The following is a 15,524-nucleotide window of genomic DNA, read 5'->3' as shown; positions in this document are numbered from 1 at the left end:
TCCAAAAGTAACTTTTACCTTGGATAGTGAAAACAACTTTTGATCATCATCCATTAAACTCTTTAACGGAGTCTTTGACCAAAACGTCGCATGCTTGTTGAAAATCTATCTAATTCACCTTTCCAGGTAGGTTCCCAGGTAGGAGTGTTACGTTTCCGTCAACTTAAGAACCCCAGCCTAGCCAGAACCCGCCTTAGACAAAAGGTTCCTTATAGATAGGTTTACAACAAATTTAATCTTTTATTTCAACCAATTTAATCCTATTAAACCGATTTTAAAAGATTAATTTAGGTTACTAAACTCTTTAGAACCATTTGAACTTAGGTCTATCTCAATCGAATTTTAAAACCCTTTTTTAAGAAAAAACTCGAGTTCACCTTAAGTCTGTATGCAACTCTTAATTATTGATTTTAGGTCTATTTCCTTTATAACACTTATAAATAGAAACAACCACAATGTTAAGCTAACACATGCAAGGCGTTCATAATGTTATAAACAACCTAAGTGTCATGCTCAATGCATTGTCCATTTATTGCTACTTCTTTTAATTAAAAACAACACATTTTCATAGAGAAATAAATGACAACTAAACAAAGTCAATGAAAAGATGTCATTAAAACTCGATAATGAAAATCTAAGTAATAGGGTATCCATAACCATGAAAACAAATCTAGAAAACTGCAAGTCTAAAAATGAATACCAAAACAAAGAGTTCTAAACATCAAGACTAAAATTGAAAGCATGAAAAAAAAATATGGAAAACATGCACGAAAGCATAAAATTGGTCCCAGTAGCTTGGTCACGGATTCCGTTTGTCATTCGCTGACGCATCTCTACCCTTACCTGAAACATAAACATGAGAAATGATGAGTATAAAATACTTTATAAGTAACCCACTACCGGGGTCAGGCTAGACATCCATGTCCTCTAGATGCCAACCTCTGGTGGGATGAACATACACTTCTAATATTCATGTAACACATATAAATAAACATCTAAACTCATCCTACCATAGTTAGGAGTACCCACTACCTCTAGTGAATCCCAAAGGAAATACAACCTCTGGTGAATCCCAAAGGAGACACAACCTCTAGTGAATCTCGAAAGAGACATCACCTCTGGTGAATCTCGAAGGAGATACTACCTTTGATGAATCCTAAATGAGACAGGTGAATCCCAAAGGAAACATAATCTCTAGTGGGTATCTAACTAATAGTACATACAACAATCTCATAAATATATCATACATCATAACATAGGCTCACAACATATACATATATCACCTCATACTCATACATCCATAGGAGTTCATATATCACACATGCTGAAGTTCATGCTAACAATCACACATCATTCATATATGACCAGAGCACTTCTTTCCTCATACATATCTATGTAAACAACCTGATAATCTTTAATGACAGCTTAAATTTCGTTGCCTGGCACAGTTCCAGTAGTAAGATTACTTACCTCGAGTCAAAATGCCAAGACTAGCTTAAGCAATTAAACACTAGCAGCACTCAACTTAACATTCCCAAACTGTGCCAAAAATGCCAACAAAATCGACCCACTAAATAGCAAATAAATTTCATATCAACTTCAATCTACAGTCAAAATTTTGTGGGTAAGCAAGATTTAGTCCAAAAAATTTTAATTGGGCATTCAACCAAAACCCAAAATTCCACCACTTACCAAGATCTTACCCTGAAACCAAGATCCAACAAGAACAATGACGAAGGAAAGAAACTCTGTGCGGCAGATCAGTGGAGGTAGATGAGCAACACACTCGGCTCTAGCAAACGGCGCGGCGGCTGGCTGGAGGCGAGCAGTAGCGCTGTCTGCGGCGAGGCACTGGCTGAAGGCAAGCGACAGTGCCAGTGCGGCTGCTGGACGAAGGGACGAACGGTGGGGAGGAAAAATCCCAGAGGGTGGTGGTGCTTCATGAAGACAAAAGAAAGAAAGAAAGAGAGAGAGAATTTGGGGGGAGGGGAGTTGTGTTGCGCGTGAGGGAGAGAGAAAGGGAGGAAAGAGATAAATTCATGTGAATTTAATTCAAAATTACGAATACACGGGATTTTACATTCTTCCCATCTATAACGACCCGGCAATTCTTCCCATCTATAACGACACGGGATTTAGAAAATTTGTTTAGATTAATCATTAAGTTGTTTTTACTCGCAAACTAAGTTATATATATTGTTGTTAGTATTTCTATTCATATTGGATTAAATAGATGACACTTTTTTTATTTTTTACAAGCATTTATAAAAGATATCAAAGATTTATGTGAAATATTTAATATAGATATTGAATCCTTCAATTTATAGATATATTGACTATTATATCAACATATCGACATATTCATCTATGCTTGAAACTTAAGCTACATATTTTACTACATGTAACTATAGTTTAAAATTTTAGTTGAAATCTTAAAATTTCAATTGAAAATCTTGTAATTTTGGTTGGGGGAAATTTTGATTTTCCCCAACTTCTTGAAATTTCTCAAAATTTCGAGTTTTTTCTTTTTAAACAATTAACTATGCTAGTCCAATGGAAGTATTTTTCTCTTTTATCATTAAAAAAGAAAGAAAAAAAAAAAAAAAAAAAAAAAAAAAAAAAAAAAAAAAAAAAAAACTATGTATTTTCCTTCATCTTTTCTATTGAATTTTTACATCATTCTACCTCATACTTGAATATGAATTATGCTATATATAATTTTTGATTGTTGTATCTACTTCATTTTATAATAAACAAATTATTTTATATGCAAATATTTCATGCAATTTTTAATATTTGATATTATTTTGTAATCATTTTTTTCTTTTTGGACATTTGTACAAATATTTCTCAATAAACATCTGAATATTATCTTACTCTATAAAAAGGATCAAAAGTAATCAATTATAACTTAATTCAATCACAATCAAAGTTTCATTAACCAATTTCGATCCATTTTCATAAAAAATTTTCAAAATTTTCATCATATTTCAAGCATGTCCGGTAACTAAAACTAAACATTATTAAAACTAAATTTTCTTCATATATTATAATAAATGAAGATGGAACCGTCGGCCTTGGTTTCTTAATGAAGCACACAGATCGATAAATCCATTTTGTATATGACCACAAAATAGAAAGAAGTCCAAATCAAAGACTAATAAATACAATTTTATTATTAATTCCACGTCACATTTACACATTCAATTAATTACACCTTGCTACAACACTATCCACTACACAATTCTTCTTTACATTTTATATTATATACACATGTGGTTTCTTCTTTACATTTTTCTTATTTATACTCTCCATCCCATTCCTTCATATTTCACAATCAATCAAATTAACCAAATCAACGTACCATCCTTCATGAACCTTAACTGATACAGTGGCTACCTGTACTAAAACTTCGGCAGCTTTCACCATCCTTTCGGTTAGCACGGCACCTCCGACTTGCCGGAGAGCCATTTCTGCTAATCTTCTTCCAGTCTTTCCGCTTCCACCTAGAATGACTCCTCTCGCTCCCAAGTAAACGGCACGTGACACCTTTTCAAACACGGCATCCCCTGCCTGCAAGAATTTTTGTATCATCCGACTGACGACTACCCTCCTTGATTGAAGCACCTCCGCATCACCATCTCCTGTGAATTTAACTATTGCCTCAGTAATTTCTTCGCTTCCTGCATTTTCGTCTCGGTCTAACATGTTTGAAAGCTGTTGAGCGCAATTCGAGACTGCGGTTTCTAGGTCTGTAGTGGTCATTGTTGAACTTCCCTGGCTCAGGAGGATCTGCCGGCAAACAAGTACGCTGCAAGAAAAACAACAAACAGCAAAGCAAAGCATCAAACATTTGTTATCAAAACGGTACAAAACTCCAGTTCTTCTCAACCATTTTCGATTCAAGTTTTTCGAGTTACAAACCTTGTTGTTGTGACAATTAGTTTCTGAACTTCAGCTTGAACAGCCCTTATCCGACTAAGGTTAAGACTGAACGTTTCTGGAATTACTTCTTGTGTTACACCAGACACACCAGTAACCAACTTTAGAAGTCCCAGCCTGATAGCTATATCCAATTCTCCTCCACCACATTCCGGTTGTTCATTGCCTAATACGATATAAAAGAAGAAGTAAACAACAGCCAAAAAGTTAAATCTGGCTCTAACTTGGGAATATTATTGGGTAATTAGAGAAAAAGAGAATCGATGGATTCAATTGTTAGCACCTGTAGTTTCTCTGGCAGTATTAGAAGTCTGTTGGCTTGAATTCCCCGGCCGGACAATACCTCCACCGGTTCTTAGAGAGGTGGATGGAAGACAGCCCTGCAATGATCCCTCGGAAACTACAAACAATGATGATAACAAGTTTTTGTGTTCTTCCCATTCCTGGTTTTTGCAATGCCATACGTCAGACAGCCATTGCATTGTTTTTGGAAGCTTGGTGTTGGCATCAGATGGAACCCCATATCGGTTGGCAAAAGCTATTCTAAGATAATCAAAACCATGGGGTCCGGATAAAATCGACTTCATAATTCCTATACGAGCTTTGCTTATCTCTTGTTTGAGCACCTACAATTGGAGCACAGAAGTTAAATTTTGCAGCTATGTATCAAAGAAAATGCAAATGCAACGATAAACTGTCTAGATTGTAAACATTTGTGACATTAGTGATGTTGAAAAAGTATTTCGAAGAGAAATCAATGCAATAGATCAATCAAACTCTCAATCCAACTATTGATGAAACGTGTCCAAAGAATTATTCAGAGGATGCTATTATTTTCCATAACATTTGATCTCCCCAATCAAAAGAGTGCTGAAAGAGAAAACTAAAAGTATGAAACAAACCTGAATCTGTTCCAGGACAAATTGCAGACCCCTAATCAAGGCAATCTCACATGGATTCTTCGATTTATCTTCGGTATGACGACATATCTCAGTTAACTCTCCAAATAAACTCTCGTAACTAGCCTTCAGCTGGCCCTCTTTTGAAGGAGACGAGAGCTTCTGCAATGTGACTAATGTAAACTCCAAAATTCTCCCAAGGTAGTCCATATCCATGTTCCCCGACTTGAGTACCTTCCAAATGACAGAAAATGAAAAGAAAAATATAAATCTGCATGTATATATAAAGATTTTAAAGACGATAATTTCAGCATGTCTGATGATTAATACCTGGGAAAGAAAGTCTATGTCAAAGGCTTCAGTTATCTGCTGTTTCCAGCTCTCTGGAGCCATACTGCAAAGTTCATCGTGGACCTCTCTCACAAGCTGAACCACCCGATCGTAGTTGGGCTCTTCCTGTTTCAAGGATTCCATGACACCATCCCAGAAGGCCTTCTGCATTGTTTCTCTCATCTTTACCTGAAAGGAAAAAGGGAGAAGGTATTTGAAGTTTTCTATGTGATGAAAATAGAACGAAAAATGAAATCTTCCTCTAGATATTACTTTTGACGAGATATTCTGTTTTAGAATATTAACATGAGAAAAGTCCTATTGTTATATTTTGGATGCCACAAGTAGTGAACAGAAACTAAAACTGATTTATAAAGATCGCAAAATTTAAAAAATAAATAAATAAATAAAGGGTGCAAACCTGAATGCTATTTTGATCTTCTTCAATCATGGCCAAACTGTCAGGAAAAGGATGTTGCTGGTGAAGGAACTCATTTACCAAAAGTTCATTTTCAGTGGTCAAGTCTCCAACAGACCCTAACTGGCCTCCTGGAATGCTTCTTCTAGATTCAGGTAAATCACTTGGTTTAGCCACCATTTGATCTTCCCTGAATAAAGAGCGGATTACACGAGCTGGCCTTTCAATATACTTGTCCTCATTGCTCCTGACATCTGATCTTGAAACATAAGGACCACCTGAGTTGGAAATAGGTGAAGATATAAACTGTGCAACTGGCGAACTCAAAGGGCTTCCATTTTCTATAGACTCAAAGTACTTAGATCGTGTTTCAGATAAAGCACTTTCCATACGCTCAATCCCAGCATCTCCACTGAGGTTCTGAACCTTTTCTCTTAAAAGTTTCTTGTCATCAGAGACCTGGTCCACATATTACTAACAATTAGAGAAAAGATCACATGTCAAGATTGCTCAACGCTACACACAATATCAATCCACGATAATACATAATTTGGCATGTTTTTTCAATCCATGGGTTTTTAAATAAGAGATTACTGACAAAATTCAAGAACATAATCAAACACAGAAACCAAATGTGCAGTCAAAATTATTAATTACCTGCCATTTAATAATATTAGAATATACAGATCCCTGTAATTTTTTAAATGTAAACTTCAAAACAAGACAAGTATAACCTGCTTCTGGATGGCCTTCATATCATGCGTAAGAGCATTATCTTCTCCACCAGCTGACAACTTGCAAGTTTGGAGCATAGACAATTCGAGATGACAAGCAGCTCTCACCAAATCCTCTTCTAGAGCTCGTGCGTCCTTCACTTTCCACACCACAAAGCAATTCAGGTAGGAACACCATGCTTTATCAAATGCAGCAAGCTGAGATCTGAAGGTCCACTGTTTTGGTGAAGATTCTGATTCATCATCCGAACTCTGAATTGGCCCTTCCAATATAATCTTTATCAATCGTTCAAACTCGTTGACAAATTCTTGTGCAGTCTTTGCCAGGGCAATCTCACGTTGTCCCTGACTACTAAGAACGGCATCAGGATGACCCAGTATCATATAAGCACAAAGGACCACTCTAACTGGATATCTGGATGGTTTAGCAATACTTTTAGGTACCTCCCTAACTACTACTTTGCTTGTGTTTCTGCTCCTTGAAGAACTTGGAGTAGACCTCCTTTTAGGAGAAGCAACTCGCTTGAGGAGGTGGTCAATATTTTCAAAATTAAATGAATAACTTGTAGCAGCAACAGCCTTAGCGACTTTCAAGCGGCTTTCAAGTCGATCAAGTAATGCTTTAACCGTTTGGAGAGTCGAACTTGATTCAATCAGAACAGCAAACTGCTCAAAAGGCATGGACTTAACAGATATTCCATTAATGTTCAAGGAATTGTATGCTTCAGTCAATGTTAAAGTAGTCCTCCTCAATTTGAGAAATCTCCTCCAGCACCTAATGGGGGAAAATTGTGGGGATGAAAATGTAGTTTCATTCAAGGGAATAAGTTTCTTAATTCATCAACAGAATCATATTCAACATAAAAAGTATTCAATAGGTAAAGGCTGACGGATCATCTGCCTCTTTTTAAGGATGGAAAAAGAAATGTTCCGTCGTATGATTTTGCATGCAAAACTAAGGGACATAATGCTGATTTGACCTCAGATTACGACTAGCAATAAATATCCACATAGCTTCAACCCCCAAGTAGCAAAGAGACGAGAAAAATGGTAAATTGGTGAGAGTACTAAGAAAAGTATTGAGGTTAATATATCTCAACCTGTAATAGAAAGAATGTAGTAGTAGAAAATACTTTGTCATCTCAAGATATATAGAACCCACGTTGTAAAGTGTTCAAATTATATAAAGAGTTCTATCTTTAAAAGCAGGAAGCGTGAAGCATGGCCAATCTTTAATTTTAACTTTAACACATTCTCCATTAAGTCAAGATATAAGGTTTATCTTAAAGCATAAATATAAATATGAAAGCGAAGAGTAACAGAAGAAAACCATTTTGAAAAAGTAATTCATGTTTTAACCTAAAAAACAGTGAAGAGCTAAAATACCTTGCTAATTTTTGGGATAGGATGTCAGCCTGTTTTTGCATCCTAATAATATTTACTCGACTAGCTATATTTGGCCTTCCTCTCTGCCTCAAGTATTCTGCTCTTTTTCTTTTTGCCTAATGATCCACCAAACATCACAAGAATGAGAATGGTACCGACAAACCCAGAACATGTAATCAGAGTTAAATCAATGGGCAAAATCAGAGTCCAGTGTGTGAATAACTATTTTATTTCCAATTGAAATTAATGATCTATTAAAACACCGGAAGAATGAGAATGATACACACAAATACAAGGCATGTGACTAGCTATTTTAATTCCAATTGAAATAAACATGCATACCCTTTGCATTCGATCTTCCAACTTATCCTTCATTTTCGTCCTCTCAAGCTCACGTTGTTGAGATACAGACTTAGCCACACGGCGAGCCTGCAACACTCGAGCACGTGCCCTCTTTATTTCTGCTTCCAACAAACCCAGCCGTTTTTTCTCAGCAGCTGCACGCTTCTGAGAAATTGCAGCACGCACTCGCTCCTTGTACTTATTTTCCCAAGTCATCTTTCTTACCAATGACATCGATGACCTTTCCATCAGTGAGGCCCTTCGCTGCCTGTAAGCCTTCAGGATAAGCATTCTATTGGCCTCCGCTTGCTTTGCTCGAGTTGCAACTTCCTTGCCAAGCTTCTCACGCTCTTTCTCTTTACGTCTCTCCACAACTGTTTTAGCGACTTGTCGTACCTCATCCACCATAGCAAGACGCTTCTGAGCATTAGCCAATATGCTCAACCTGTCATTTTAAAAGATCAGTAACTTATAGTTTGGAAAGCTAACGATATATATCATGCATGAACAATCAGACCATTAGCACTCTCCAACAAATAAATAAAGACCACATAAAAAACCACAGCAATTGTTATCAATAGAAAAATAAGTATCACAGATTCCCAGAATCAACATAGAAAAAGGATCTTTTTATAATCGTGAATTGAACTCCATCAGTATTCAAATCTCAACCTGAATTCAGAAGAAAAGCCACAGAAAGGTATGCAGAACCAATGATAAAGAGCTCAATACAGAGGATTCAAAGACCACAAATGTAATATAATAAAATATATATATATATATATATATATATATATATATATGTATGTATGTGTGTGCGCGCGCATGTGAGTGTGTATGTAATCAACTAAATAAAATGCGACTCCAGCCAGCATTCTAAAGATAGAGACATCTCATCCAGCAATTAATTGGTTGCAACAGTCCAACAGTTCATATGCAAATGTCTGAGATTTTCTTGGATGTATTATATGTGAGAATAGTTGGTGTATAGTCTAAGTTATTCGGACTGCCTATGATGATCTCAGATATATGGATTGACAATGACCTTTCCATTAAGCTCATGTACTACCAAAATTCTGGAAAATATATTTATTACTTATTAGTTTACCTCTTCTGCTCTGCAGCCAGGAGTTTTGCTTCAAGCCGCTGACCAAGGTCTTCCTCCTGAGAAGAAGAATGTGATGGACTTTTCGGCTTTGGTCGAGCCTTGCTGGACAACTTCTCATAATGTTGCTGCACCCAAGAAAGAAAAGAGAATTAACAGAAGCAGTTGGTCTAAAGTTTCCCACCAAAGGTTCGAAGCATCCTGCCTCTTGTACCAAAGAAACAGAACAAACAAAAAATCATGAAACAGATTCGGGAAAAAGAGAAGAGGTCCCAAAAGTAGGTAGAACGAATTGAGTAGACAATTATTAAAAATCAAACGTGTAACGAAATTAAAACTCGGATCATAAAAGGATGGTTAGCGAAAACAAGAAAAAAATAATTGCTATTCATTCTTTCTGCTGCTGTAGTGTTATCAAATGCCCTCCAGCCAGCAGTTAACGCAGGATGATATTGATTCGAGAAAACGAAATAGATATTAAACAACAAGAAAATTTCCAACTAAACACACAAGACGGAGAAGAAAGAATTTCATTTCGCAAAAAAGAAAAAAGGAAAAGCGGAAGTCAGAAGAAAGCTTATGTGAGAGAAAAAGGAACCGACCAAACCACCCCAAAACAGAGGAACCAACCAATCCTATCGACCGTCCAAACCAAAAAGAAAAACGAAGAAAAAAATAACACGAAAATTCCAGATATGGGGAAGAAATGAGGAATCAAACGATGGATGATTGACGTGAAAAAAATTAGCAAGAACCATTGGGAACTCTGATCATGCTACTCAGGAGAGCCATGCAGTCTTCCAAGATATTATTTCAAAACCAAATTACGCAACAATTTCAGAGGAAAAACGGATAAAAGTTGGAAACGAACACAAAAAAATACCCAAATTAAACATGAAAACAAACTGCTCAAGATACATACACAAACACACACACACACACAAAAAAGCAAAAAAAAAGTAAGTATATCATTTGAAGTCACTGTTATCAAGTTAACGTAAAAGGGAAAAAAAAATCCGTGATAGGTGTATGGAAAAGACGTTAAAGAACAAAAATCTTGACCACTCCAAATCAATCGGCGAGATGAAACGGCAAAAACGCTTGAATTTGGAAAATAAAAAATAAAATAAAAGACTTCCGCTTGATTCCGGCACGTCCAGTACACAAAAACAAAAAACCAAGAAATGAACAATTCGAGTAGGATTAGGTTTAGCACCTGACGACGAAGATCAGCATGACGAAGCTTAGCCTCAATTTCCTCCACAGTACTGGGAGACTTACACTCCACGAGAAGTCTCTGACGAAGTCGCTTCGGAATTCTCGGTGGAGAAGAACAACAAGATGAATAAGAAGAAGAAGAAGAAGAAGAAGAAGAAGATAAGAGAGAATCACCAGGCGAAAGGTCCACCGATATCCCTAAACCCCCTCTTCTCTCGGTCGGAGAAGGCGTATCGACTCCAGCTTCCATGAACAACGACGAAGAAGAAGATAAGAATCAGCAAGGCGGAAGCGGAGGCGGTGGCGGCGGCTAGGAGGGCGATCAGAATGAAAAGACGATGAGAATTTTGCAGAAATATGAAGGAAAAGAGATTGGTGGAGAAATGGAGAAGAAGAAGAGGAAAGGGAAAAGGGGCGTTGGGCTTGGGATTACGAATGAGGAAAGCGTGTGAATTTTTTTTTTTTTAAATTTAGTTTTTTATATATATATATATAAAATATGGAGTCGTCTTTGTTGAGGAGTGTCAACTTTTCCAATCTGGACCTTCTTATTCACGCCACGTCACCTCTGACCCCAACGGTAATCTTTTTTATATTCTTCCCATTTCTTTCCTTCAATTCATATAAAAACGAATTTATTCCAATGTTGAAATGCCTCCAATATGTTATTGACTAATTTTCTATGATTGCATACACATTTATGTTATTTACAACTATTTTAGTGTTAAAAGATTTAGAATTCCTGTTTATATGATAATTCATTTTAATAATAAACTAATCTCTTTTTTAGTGGTAGATATAACTAATACATTATTAGCAGATCATGTATATTTCTCTGTTGATTTTTATTGATTATGTTTTCTCGCTTTCTTTATTTGTCGATTTCATAACAATATATGTATGAATATAGGAAGAAAAAATCAATATCAACTCTCGAATTCAACTTCTTTCAATTTAGGTAAGTATTGTAATCTTACTCTTAAATTCAAAATAGTTTCAGTTTTACCTTTCTATAGGACTATGTTTGAAATTTTGTTAAAAAGTATTCTTAGATATTTTTTTAAAAAATTTTTTTTTTTTTGTTAAAATTAGTTTTGGCAATGTTATTCATTAGTTGTTGTGTCATTAACCAAATTTAAATTTGTACAAAAACTTGGTAAAATTGAATTTGAAATTTGAGTTTAGTATCTGAACTTTGGTTTATAATGATTTAGTCTATGGACTAAATTGTTACAAATTTAAAAATACAATGACTAAATTGTTACATACTAAAGTCCAACGACTATTTATTACAAAATTGAAAGTACCGAGACTAAATCGTTACAAACCAAAATTCAAGAGATTAAATTATTATTTTCATGAAAGTTTAAGGACCAAAAATGATTTTTTACCTAAATTTTAAGATGACTTTATGTTAAAATTAATAGGTGAATTAGTTAAAATTAAATAAATGACGCAAATGACAATAGTTTTCAAGTCTGTGTCCAATTAGATAAACTGGAGAGTTTAGGATGAAAATCATACGCATGACAAATTTAAAGATAAAACTTTGAATTTTTCCCATTACATGATACGGTTTTTAAATTTAGAGTTTTTCCTTTCCTTTTTTCCATTACAATATGTGAGGTGGAGAGATTCAAACGTTTATCTTGTCTAGTTTAATCATATGCTCAAATTGGCATGATTCTTTCTTAAATTACTTCTTCTCAAACTTTTCTATTCGTGTACTTACTAATTACTATCCTATCATGTAATGAGTCAAATTTAAGGAGTTGTCAAAGCACAACTCAATTCTCTTAGGATATTTTATTTTAGAAGGTAAAGTTTCATGTTTATTTTTATTTTTTATTTTTTTTAAGAGATTGCAAGTATGTGTTTAAAGCCACATGTGTAGGTTAATTATAAAATTTTCAAGCAAAAAATTTATGTTAAATATTTCATAAGAATTAAATAATTTTGTGTGAAAATGTGGATACTAAAACAAAATAATTTGCAAGTTGAACAAGTAAAATAGAACTAGAATATATGAGATTTTAGGATTAATTAATATAGGATTTAGGCCATAAATAAAAATTCAAAAAATACTATCAATGGCCCATGTTTTTGGACTGAAAAGTTATGAACAAAGTGGGGACTCTCCATTAAAAGAAAACTTTAACATTGTGATCATAGCAATGAAAATCACCTTCCATCTTCTTTGTCTTTTTTTTTTTTCTAATTTTTTAATCAATTAAGAATTAATATGTCAAATACATTATCTTAAACTTTCTATAAACCATTTTAAATATAAAATTACTGAAAATATTTATAAGTAATAGTAAAATATTATAATTATAGACTGTGATAAATTACTATTCATGTCTATCTAGACATATAGTAGTATACTGCGATCTATCACGATCTATAACTATAATATTTTATTATTATTTATAAATATCTAAATTTATTTTTCTATATTTGAAAATAGTCCTAAATTTCGTTCTCGTTCTCATTTTCATATTAAAATAAAACTGTTATAATTCTGGAATATTAACAAAACATTGGAAAGGCTTTGTTTCTTTTTGTTTTTCAATAATCAAAGATTAAGTAGAATGGTTTTATTTTAAATATTATTTTGATCCTTGTATTTTAAATTTTGTTACTTTAGTTCCTCTACTTGTAGTAAATCGCAAATACAGTCCTATATTTTTAATATATCATAAATTTAGTCTAAATTTTTTATCAAAATTAAATAGATAATAATAATAATAATAATTTTTATGTAAGAAATGATACAATGTAAATATATTTTTACAATTTTGAAAATAGATGCTCATGAGACAAAATTGTTTGTAAAAAAAATGACAATAGACTAACTGTGATGATTAATTTTAAGATTTACTATAAGTGGAATAAAGTTGAAAAATAATTAAAAGTACAAGAATCGAAATAAAATAAAATCTAAAGTATAGAAATTAAAAACGATACTTTAACCATTCACTTTTTATTATATATATAAATATATACAATCATTTAAAATCACAAAATACTATAACACAAAAATTATAAAATTTAGAAATCAAACTTAGCATGCATGTGTTATTATTTAATATACAACATACTTTTCCTTATCTTGCTCAACAAATGAACTCTTTCCTTAAAAGAATTAAAAGTAATCTTTCGCAAGTTGATAACAGGTGGAAAAATGATGATTCAAGTTATTATTATATTCATTTTTAAAGAAAAAAATACATATAAATAGAGTTGCTACCTTATAGTTATCAAATTTGTAATTTTAAATAAAATAAGAAAACAATATACTCATTGATTTTAAAAGGAATATATTATTGGGGTTGATATTTTAAATCTCGTAGTTCCTGTAGTTTGTAATGGTAATGTACAAACAATTTATTTATTTAATAAAATTAGTAGTATTTTTTTGACATTTAGTAGCTTTAACGCACAAAAATAATAAACTAACATCAAAGATTGTCTTCTGTAACTTAAACATGTATGTGGGAACATACAGGTGGATCGTGTTTAAGAGACAACCTAAATGGTATGTAGTATGAATAAGGATGGGTATCTTATCCTAGTGATACTACGAATACGACCTGCTTCATAGATATTACAATTGTTGTAAAGTGTTATAAATGATCTAATCCTGAACATTCATATAGAAACATGAGAGCGGAAGTGTTCTAACAAAGAGTTTGTATAAGACCAGACCCTGAAATGAATAGTCTCACTATATAATACCATTGATAAAAGAAACTTACATTTCACCAGAATAATTATAGGTGACTTGACCTAAATCCTGAATGAGTTGTGAACTATTGCTTATGAAGGCGATCCTTTGATCTACATGGGTGAGAGTGGCAAGTTTGGTCGACTCAATATGCCTACCATTTTGGGATTCATCTAATTGGGGAGTTGGGAACACAACTACACATAAAAGGAATTCACTCATTCTATATAGTTAGAGAAACTAGAGAAATTACTCCCTTAAGGGCTGATTCCGAGGCTTGAACAATCTGGTGCCACACCCTATCTTGGCCTAGAGGGGTTTGGTCATAGTTGGACTATGACTTATTGTTCATCAGAGGGATCAGTGGTACTTAAGAAGTTAGATCTAACTAGAGAGGAAAAACAGGAATTTTGACTCAACTGTACTTACGAGCAATTTGTGAAATGTCACTGCATCGTTGATTGGTTTTATCCAATAGACACAGAAATATATCGAAGAGTGTAGTTATCGGTCTTTAGTGGAGTAACCATCAGTTAATGAAGTTGGGTAATTTAATTAAAGAGTTTAATTAATTATCCAAGTAGGTGTTATTGAGAATCAAATTAATTTTGGGTTAATTTGAATTGTTCAAATTAATTATATATGATATAATTGATATAAACTAATTATATGTGATATGGTTGATATAATGTATTTGATGCATTATAATATAAAAATTTATTTTGAGAGGAAATAAATATTTGAATATGATTCAAATATTAATTTTATGAATTTGATTCATATAAAAATTATAGGTTAAATTTAATATTAAATTGGTTTATATTTAATACTACAGGTTAAATGAGAGAATTTCAAACTATAATTTATATTATATTTGATATAATATAAACTAAAGGTTATATGTTATATTAGATATGACATATAGTATAATAGTTATTATATAATTATTAAATTAAAATTTTTAATTTAATATTATTTAATTTTTGAATTAAATAAGGGACTTATGAAAATAACTTCCCTCCCGTCTCCCTCCTATTTTTTTTCTCATAATCGTGAATGTGGGAGGTTGGAACAAAAAAGATTCATCTTCTTCCCTTCTTCCCTTCTTCCCTCCCATTCAACCTAGAGCATGATTGTGAGTGCATCTCCTAATTTATTTTCTCTACCAAAGGTTTTCTCTCAAAACTCAAGATCCCCTATTCCAATTTTTTTTTTTTTTTTTTTTTTTTTTTTTTTTTTTTTTTTTAAGTAAAGCCCACATCCTTGCTGATTCTCACCCGGTTATAGTGTGGTGGTATCCAACCATTTAGCCATTTGGGTGATCGAAGTATTCGTGTGTTGCAAAATTTTGGAGAGGATTTTTCGTGTACTTTTCTTCTAACCCTAAATTCATCTTTTCTTAAAAAGCATGTTTTAATTTTTG

General features: G+C 33.3%; 1 protein-coding gene across 1 annotated transcript; it reads right to left on the bottom strand.

Moving 5' to 3' along the window:
- Positions 1–3,152: 3,152 nt before the first annotated feature.
- On the bottom strand, positions 3,153–10,858 carry LOC120077741 (T-complex protein 11). The gene is made up of 11 exons (XM_039031722.2): positions 10,373–10,858; positions 9,160–9,284; positions 8,052–8,496; positions 7,710–7,825; positions 6,324–7,098; positions 5,593–6,048; positions 5,172–5,360; positions 4,845–5,075; positions 4,226–4,568; positions 3,925–4,108; positions 3,153–3,811 (listed from the first exon to the last, which is right to left on the bottom strand). Exons 1-11 carry the CDS (start codon positions 10,622–10,624, stop codon positions 3,325–3,327), a joined length of 3,603 nt encoding a protein of 1,200 aa, XP_038887650.2. The 5' UTR covers positions 10,625–10,858; the 3' UTR covers positions 3,153–3,324.
- Between the last annotated feature and the right edge of the window lie 4,666 nt (positions 10,859–15,524).

Source organism: Benincasa hispida, chromosome 5 (assembly GCF_027475165.1).
Source record: "Benincasa hispida cultivar pf3 chromosome 5, pf3_genome.v1.1, whole genome shotgun sequence".
In the NCBI taxonomy this organism is placed as follows: domain Eukaryota; kingdom Viridiplantae; phylum Streptophyta; class Magnoliopsida; order Cucurbitales; family Cucurbitaceae; genus Benincasa; species Benincasa hispida.
This window is presented reverse-complemented; position numbering and strand designations above follow the sequence as displayed.

Bases quoted from the DNA above. Each gene is read 5' to 3' on its own strand.
- LOC120077741 (XM_039031722.2), bottom strand. From the start codon at position 10,624: ATGGAAGCTGGAGTCGATACGCCTTCTCCGACCGAGAGAAGAGGGGGT. The intron at 9,285-10,372 runs GTGCTAAACCTA...TCTTGGGTGCAG, and splicing joins ATGCTGATCTTCGTCGTCAG to CAACATTATGAGAAGTTGTC. The intron at 3,812-3,924 runs GTTTGTAACTCG...TTTTTCTTGCAG, and splicing joins CTAATTGTCACAACAACAAG to CGTACTTGTTTGCCGGCAGA.